The 8,305-nt window shown below is 51.8% G+C and overlaps 1 protein-coding gene across 1 annotated transcript; it reads right to left on the bottom strand.

The window, feature by feature from the left end:
• Nucleotides 1-137: 137 nt before the first annotated feature.
• On the bottom strand, nucleotides 138-7,321 carry RGS4 (regulator of G protein signaling 4). Its single transcript, XM_037404077.1, has 5 exons — nucleotides 7,080-7,321; nucleotides 4,477-4,581; nucleotides 3,440-3,501; nucleotides 2,551-2,717; nucleotides 138-2,012 (listed from the first exon to the last, which is right to left on the bottom strand). Exons 1-5 carry the CDS (start codon nucleotides 7,121-7,123, stop codon nucleotides 1,761-1,763), a joined length of 630 nt encoding a protein of 209 aa, XP_037259974.1. The 5' UTR covers nucleotides 7,124-7,321; the 3' UTR covers nucleotides 138-1,760.
• Between the last annotated feature and the right edge of the window lie 984 nt (nucleotides 7,322-8,305).

Raw genomic sequence — 8,305 nt, 5'->3', positions numbered from 1 at the left:
GAAAGGTGTAATTGCTGTTTCATCTTTCCATAATTTAAAACAACCTCTGAGCGAAGCCATTCATAAAATGACTTTTTATAGTAACATTGCCTGATGAATTGGATCTCCATGCATTTTCTGAGGTTCACACAACGGCATTTTAGAAGGGTCTAATGCAAACATTTTTATTTAGAATGTATTCATCATTAAGTATCAATACAGTTTTTGCAATAGTTATCAGGTTCCCAGTACCAGGGGAAAGTAAAACATAGCCACATGCTTGGCTACGTTCAGAGCTTTAGCAAGCCTCTCCATCTCTTAGCTGAACATGCAGGGTGGTATGTGTCAGCACAATTGAATAAATACAAAATAAAGTGAATTTTAAATGAGACATTTCTCTGTGGGCCTGGAAGTGCCTACTGGAGAACCACAGCCGCCTCCTGCCATTTCAAAAGCCCAGTGTGAGAACTGTTCTGGGCTGGGATGCAGAGCGGGGAATACGCAGTTGTCAGAGCAGCAATATCCAGCTAAGGAGAGACCAAGGGCTGGGGGGAGCATGATACCTGGCACGGCAGCCCAAGGCAGCAAGCCCTGCACCCATTCCTTGTGCCTCCAGCTGCAGGTCAGTGTCAGCCCCAAAGCCCCCAGTGACTGAAAAGTAAGCGGCCGTCTGGCAAAGCCCAGGATCGGTAACGAGACTGACACATTCCTCCTACCATCTTCAGGAAAAAAGTGAGTCATGCTGCTACTGAAATACAAACTCACATAAATAACATTAAAAAAAAAAAAAGAAAGAAACAAAGACATTGTCAAGTACTCCTCAAGCAGGGCCTTTCCTCCCCAGCTGTTGTGTTTGTGGTCTTGCTCCCTCACAAACTGCTCTGTGCAAGTCAGGGCAGGCAAACCTGAATCCAAAGGGCACTCCCGGAGTCAGTAATACACCCCTACCAGGCTGGGGGACAAGGAACGTGCTTCTGTTCTGATCAACTACAGTATTTAACCAGGGAGCACAAAGGACTCGATTACTAATGTATGGAATAATGAACCTCCTCCAAAAGAACAGCTCTGTGCAGCCCTAGGAAGGATCCTCGGCCAGCATACGCTAGATGCTACAGAGGGAGCAGCAGCCAGAGGGGAGAGCTTCCCTGCCATCCTGGCCGTGAGGATCGAGGGAGGCTGAAAAGTTTTGGTCTCCTCCCTTCAAAGCAAGAGTAGGAGCTCTCCCTGGGTCCGATTGCTGTGCTGCAGCACAGCCCGGCTTCTGAGCAAATACTGACAGTCTAGCCATTTGGGAGCTCTACAAACACAGCTGAGGGCCACAGCAAGTCCTTTACATCTAAGCTTTTTGCCAATTAGAAAGGGGAGATCGTGGTCCCAAACGCTTCCCTTGGCTTCCTCTTTCCCCCGCTCCCTGCCAGGTGTCTCACGGCGCCATGGCATGCCTGGTCCCTTGGCTGGGTAGCGCTGGGTCTGAGCACCCGCGGCCCTGCCGCCCTCCCGCACCCACAGGGCTCGCCAGAAACAGAGTGGCCATGCAGTGCCTGCACCCAGCTCTCGCGTCAGACACAGACTCCAGGGCTCCTACGCCGACGGAGTCAGAGGAGGGTTTGCTACACAAACTGAGCCTGGCTTGGGTTGCAAATGCTGGCTGTTGCATGACATGGAATACAACTGGGACATTAGACAGGTATTGGAGACAGCTCTGATGCTTCATGCCGATGAATGCCTTTGCCGCCATATACTCTTGCGGGAGCCCAGCCTGCTCCTGCCTTGCTGCAGGTTCAGGCGCACTGAGAGATGATGTTCGAGTTGCAGTCTAAGGTGTGAGTGTGGCTCCTTTTGCAGTTTTCAGGCCGGCAGCCAGCACCAGGTGGGCTGACCAAGTCCAGGTAGTAGGGGGACTTGAGGAAACGGCGGTAAGAATCCTTTTCCATGAGGGTGAATATTTTCCTCTGAGCCTCATCAAAGCAGGACAGTGTAGGCTCCAGCATGTTGTGGCTCGTCTTCTCCCGTGTGCATGAATCCAGGTTCACCTGTGGGCCAAAAGGGACAGCATGAGTAGGACCTGTCCCAGAAGTGGCTACCACAGGAAAGGGAAAATCCCAGCAATCTCTCCACCAAGTGTGCTTCAGCCGTCCTTGGTGGGCAGCTGTCTGAAACGGCTGTTTGACACCCCATCGCCCTGGCAGAGTCTGTGCAGCTGGGTACCAACTCACCTCTGCTGCCAGCTGAACTGTCAGGGGGACTGACACGTACCCCCCTGGGATGCAGCCAGCCAGGAAACTAGAACAACTGCATGGGAGCAGCTGGAACACTGGGAATTATAGTCCCCTCGGGCTTCTCCCACTTGAGTGTGCATGTGAGATGGCCATATGGTTGTAACTAAACTCACTTTCTCTCTATCCAAGTTTAATACAAAAGCAATACAAAGTACACCATTTCCTTGCTAACCAGCCGAGAAGCAGCACCCTGCAACTCTTGTGAAACTACCGGTCTCTACTTCCCCGTGCTACTGGCCTGGTTCAGAATTTAGGGTGACACCTTTGCCCAAGAAACGTTCTCTGCACATACCTCTTTTGTTGCCTGCACTGAGATGAACTCATCATAGATCTTTTTGGCCTTGGGGCTGAGCTTGGCCGGTGACTTGGTTTTCTTGTAGTCCTCACAACTGACCCAGAACTCGATGTTTTCCTCACTGTACTCAGATTTGAGAAAAGCACGGAAAGCAGCCAGTCCTCCTACAGATTGTTTAGAGGAAAACCAGATCAGGTAAGAGTGCTGATTCCCGGATAGTCGTACCCCTGGGCCCCAGCAAACAGCAATTCTGGGTTCCCCTTCCCAGAGCCGAATGAGCAGCTCCCTGGGGGCAAGCAGTGGCGACAGCCGCCTGCCTCCGTGGCAGTCGCTCCTGCACGCGGAGGGAGGCTGGAATTCAGACTGTCCCCATGGGGATGCCACACGTGGGTCCTCAGCTGAACACAAGCAGACTTGTGCGTTCCCAGGAGGCCCGGAGGAGACAGCCAGCACACGCCACGGAGTCTCAGGCCATGGGAACAACGCGAAGGAAAGCTCAGGAAAACTCAAGGCCATCAGTGTAGCCTGGAACCAACGGGAAGACAAAGTCTCCCATGGGCTCAGCTGCAAACAGCGTCTCTGCTTCTTGGTTCTCGTTTAACCCGCTGTTAACTCGTGCTGCAGCCTTGTCCGCCCCTCGCACAGGGGCTTAACCAGCTGCCTTCACAATAGGGACAGCTCGGCAGTACGGCAAAGCCCGACTTACGCTAGGATTATCCCTTGTATGTGACCAAGAGGACGCTTCACCACCCCTCCCCCAAGGCCTGTGGGGCCAAAACAGCTTCTGCATGCTGCTAAGAGACACGAGACAGTGTCCCGTGCCCACTCCAGGGACCCCTGACAGCACACACACCCTGCAGGCAGCAGAAGAGCCCTCTTTACTTACTGTCATGATGGATCAAGTTTTCCAAAGAGTCTGCCCACTTCCTGACTTCCTCTTGGCTAACCCTAAAAGGAGACAAAGGGAGAAGCATTGGGAAGATTTAATGGGAGTACAGAAGGGACAAATTTGGGTTTTTGCTCAGCACCACTAATCTTTTTCGCTGATTGTTCTAAGAGCATACACGAGAGACCTAGAAGAAAATGTCTGCTTGCTTTACAGAGACCTCTGGGGATCCCAGATCTAATCTACAGGAATTCTGGTTTGCAATCCCTGTCACCAGCCATGGGCTGGAAAGGAATTTTCCTGGAAAAACTGTTGGGGTCTTTGTGTTTATTTTGTGACTGGCTACACATCTTGCTGGGGCATGGACCTGGGGTCACGCTTACAGGTCACGTGAGTGAACTCCAAAGGGCCGATTTCTTTAACCTGTCAGGGAAACAGCAGCTATATTGAAGAAAAAGAGGAACGTGGGAACTAGAAACATATGGGGAATGTAGGAACACATCCTGCTTTCATCCCCCCCTACCATACCAGAACATCCTAGGGCTTGTTCTATTCTGGGTGTATACCTGAGCCTTTGGAGTCCTCCTTGGAAAGAACACAATCTACTTGCATCTCAGTGAGAGCAGTGATACCCTGACAGGCTGCTCTCCCTGTTTTCTGTGCCAGTACCTCTGTGCAGCTGTGTGGACTGTTGCACAAATCCAGCTCAAAGAGACAATGACGCTGATTCTGCACTGTGTGAAGTTGTGCTGGGTCTTGTGATGGTGTTATTCCCCTGCGCAGCAGGCTGCACAAGGCTGTCCATGTGCACATGCATACTGAATCACAGAAGCGTTGGCAGAAAGGAACCTCCAGTTCAATCTTCTTCATGGAAAGGGACTATCAATACCTGAGGACTACTGCCACACAAAAACCCCAGTGTTCAGGAGGTACTGGGAAGCAGTAGCAGAGATGCTAATGAAGTTCAGCTCAGTGAAGGAGTAAACAACATGGTGCAACCAGCCTGGGCTTAACTGCGTGGCAGCATCTGCTCTTACCTCTGGCTTGAAGGTATTTTCTCCTTCTTGCCCTGGGAAGAGCTGTAGTCACAGGAGTCCGACTTCTGCAGCAAGAAGCCCAGACGATGCTTCATGTCTTTGGCACTGAAAGAAACAATTCAAGAACATTACAACTCCCTCTGCAGCCTCCTCACCCACTATAAAGTCCTGCAGTGTTACTTGGTGACACAAATGCAGGTCTCTGCTTGTGACTCCAGTGCTGACTTTCCGCTCCTCACATAATGCCCATTTCATTTACTAGACAAATACAAGAGCCAAAGAAATCATATTTTCACATTAAACAGCACCATTTTCTTGCTGAGAAGGTCACCAGCCTGGAGGCAGGGCTGACAAAGCGGGAGAAGCTGCTCTTTTCCTACTGTTTTTTGCAGTTAAAGTATCGGGATAGAAATGCATCACCGTGCTGGTAAATGTGTTGCTTCTTGGGCTGATTTGCCCAGCTACAAATGTCTGGTTCTTACCCCCTTACTAATCCTTTCCTGCAGCCCTTGGCACCTCCTCACCTCATCCCCCACCCGCAGGAGCAGCAGGGCTGTGCCAGGCCACCCCCAGAGCAGCTGCCTGTGACACCGAGGGAGGGGACGGAGCGAAGGGCTCAGGGCAGGACCCTGGGGTGACAGCAGGGGACGAGCCAGAGCTTCACCACCACTAGCCCATGCTGATTGCAGGCTACTCTCTTGCTCCACAGCAAGCTCCTCCGAGGCTGCATGCTTACTTTTGTTCTTTCCACCGTGCTTAGGACAATCGTTGCCTGACAGCAGCACCGAGATGCGCAGCTGGTACTGGCCTCAGCATCCCTCTGACGTCCTTCCAGTTTAAGGACAAAGGGGTGGGTAAATCAGTCCTGCCTGCTCAGGGGTGCAAGCCCTGGCCTGCCGCAGGGTGCAGTGATAGCGAAAGCAGGAAATTCCTCTGCTCCGCAGATCAGAGCCTGGACAAGAGCAAGAGGCTGTGCCGTAGGGCTGAGCCCTGGCAGCTGCTCAGCCTCCCAGCACTGCTCTTTGCTCCAGCCACAGCATCCTGCCAGCAATCCCGGCCACATCTTATCTCAATGCTTGCCTGAGCTCGTGAAGGCTTCCTTAACAACTCCAGCACTAGGGTGAGGGGGAAAGAACCTCGACAGCTTCTCTAGAGCAGGGTGTGCATGAGCAGAGCCAACATCCAAACCCTGCCTGGGCAGATGTTGGGCACCCTGAGCTGTCTTTGCTGCTTGCCCAGGAGGAGACCGCTCCGGTCTGCAGGGAAGCAGCAGCAGTGGGAAACAGGACACTGGTGCTTGCAGTGAGCCCCGCAGCTTTCTGGCAGAGAGAGGCATTTTCTTGGGAATCCTGGAGAGAGATGGTTCAAAGATGTGAACTTTTTCTTTCTTTTGCATTTGCAAATGCTCTCCCCCGGCTCCTGCAAATGTTCCTGCAAATTGAGGGGGAGGGTGTCAGTATTTGTTCCTCACATTTTCAGCACTTGTTTTCAGATCCACCACAAGCAGGGAGCTTTTTCTCCCAGATGGGAGCAGGCTGAGTTTTTGTTTGTATTTTTCCAACCCTCTCCCATAGCACAGCCACTGGGAAGCAGCCTCAGGGCTGCTCCTGAAGGCATGAGCAACAAGAAGGATTGTGCTGCGCCATCAGAGACCTGTGCAAGTTTGCACAGACTGGATGAGCAGGGAGTTCTGTGGGGCCCGTGCTGTTCTGGGGGCCCTGGGCCACCCTGCTGGTGGTCTCCAGGCCCCATAGCACCTGAAAGCCCCTCCGGAGGGCTTATGGCCACCTTGCAGGAACAGTGAGCCCTTCACACTGGGCTGTGGGGAGGCCCAAGGGCATGCTTGGGGGTGCACAGGCTCAGCAATGCCGGCACAGGGATGCCTGGCTGGTACCGTGCGCTGGGCTGCGGGGCTAGATCCTGCATCCACGGCAGGGGTACAGCTCAGCCCATCCTGATCGGCACCACATGATGGGGGTATGGCCAGCTCCACACCAGCCCCATAGCACTGTGCACCAGGGGTATAGCATGACCTGGTCCCTCACCATCAGCCCACAGAGCTGGGGGATACAGGCAGACCCCACACGGGCTGCTGCCGCATCCAGATCTGTGGTGCCCTGGGCTGGCCCGCATCCCTGCCCTGCCCTGCCTGCTGGCGGCCAGGTCTCTGGTCCTGCCAGGCTGGGTTTCTGCATTTGGGATGTGTTTTGGGGAATGACTCTCAAATTTTCTTATATCCTGTCTGCCTTGCTTCCCCCTCCAAAAAAATCAAGAAAAGAAAATTCAGCAGAGAAAGGATTCAAAGGAGAAAAGGGATGCAAAGCTTTCAGCAGAAGCAGAGGACAGGAATATCAAAATATAGCAATGCTTGTTTTGCTGGTGGGAAGGATGGCTTTAGAGTTCCCATAGTTCAAAACATTTACGCAATTCTGCTTCTGAATAACAGAAAAAACAAAAGCCTGTAAGCAATCATTTATGTCTAATCCTACAAAAGAATCAGAGCTGAATCTGCCACTTCTGCTTCAGACACAAAGTGCAGTAAATACATCGGCATATCTCCAGACTTACGAGACCATTAATAGATGCTCAGAAATAAACAGTACCTTTTTAAGCAAGTGGCTGGCAGCGCAGCGAGTCCCTTGCACATCTTGCTCCCGAGGTCGGTTCTGTATTCCAGGAAAAACAACAGTGCAGGAAGCAGCAGAGGCTGTGTGCGGGTCTTTCGCTGTCTGCAGAATTCAGTCTCTCCTCTGAGCCAGCTGCGCTGCCTTGGCTCTGTTTTATAGCCTAGCCCAGACAGCCCAGCAGCACTGGGTGACCCAGTCAGGAGTCAGCACAGCAGCAGCACCCGTCCCCTTTTTGCCCACCCAAGAGGAAGAGGGTGACGTATAAGTCAAGACAAAGGAGTGAGTGGGACTGAAAACCTTACCAGAAATGAAGCTTAGTGTCTGGCTGCAGAGGTGGATTCAGTTAAAAGGGCGGAAAAAGCTTCAGGGGCTTTCCTCTATTACAAAAGGTGGAATGGCACAGATAAAAGATGCTGAAGACTTTCAGAGTGGCAGAGATAATAAAAAGGGTCAGAGAATCAGATCTGAGAAGCGAGATGAGCTTTGCTGGTTCCTCTTTTCATTTTCCCCTTTGCTCTCCCCAAAGCAACCTGAGCAAAACAAGGGACAAGAATTTTAAACATAAAACTTCCTTGCAATCCCAACAAATTCAGAAACCAGAGCTCTAAGGAAAGAAGAATGTAAATTCACCAGGCAACTACCCAGGCAGATGACACTGTCCTGTTTTATTCTAGAGGCACATGGATACGTGCCTTTGGTGAGGCTGAACATCACCTCCCCACACCCCCCCCATCTCCCCCGCCGAGGGGCATATCACTATTGGAATGTAAAATGTGTGTCTCCCAGCAAACACATATTTGGGGACAGCTCATGTACATGTGTAGGAGAAAGACAGACAGGAGGCTGACAGCACAGCTGCCATGGGTATATGAGTATCTCTGCTTCTTTTACCTTCCTTCTCAATTTGTGTTCGCCCCTAATAAAAAAAACAGACTGTGAGGCTCAGGAGTCCCCGAGTCCCCAAGGGAAGATGATTAACTAAATAGACATAATTGTGCCTGTCCAGAGAGGACTTTGTGTCAGTGTTGAGGCTACTCTGTGTGAAAGGATGAACCCATAAGACACCTGGCTGTGGGGATGTGTGATGGTGACTGCGCTGCCTGGGCTCTGCTGCAGTCCCAAGGCAGAGCAGAATGACCCCAGCTACACCATTTGTCCTCAGCTTTGGAGGATGCAGAAGGCAGTTGCTCCTCCAGAGAGAG

This window comes from Falco rusticolus, chromosome 11, assembly GCF_015220075.1.
Source record: "Falco rusticolus isolate bFalRus1 chromosome 11, bFalRus1.pri, whole genome shotgun sequence".
NCBI lineage: Eukaryota > Metazoa > Chordata > Aves > Falconiformes > Falconidae > Falco > Falco rusticolus.
Note: the sequence above shows the minus strand (reverse complement) of the source record. Positions and strands in the feature narration are given on the sequence as shown.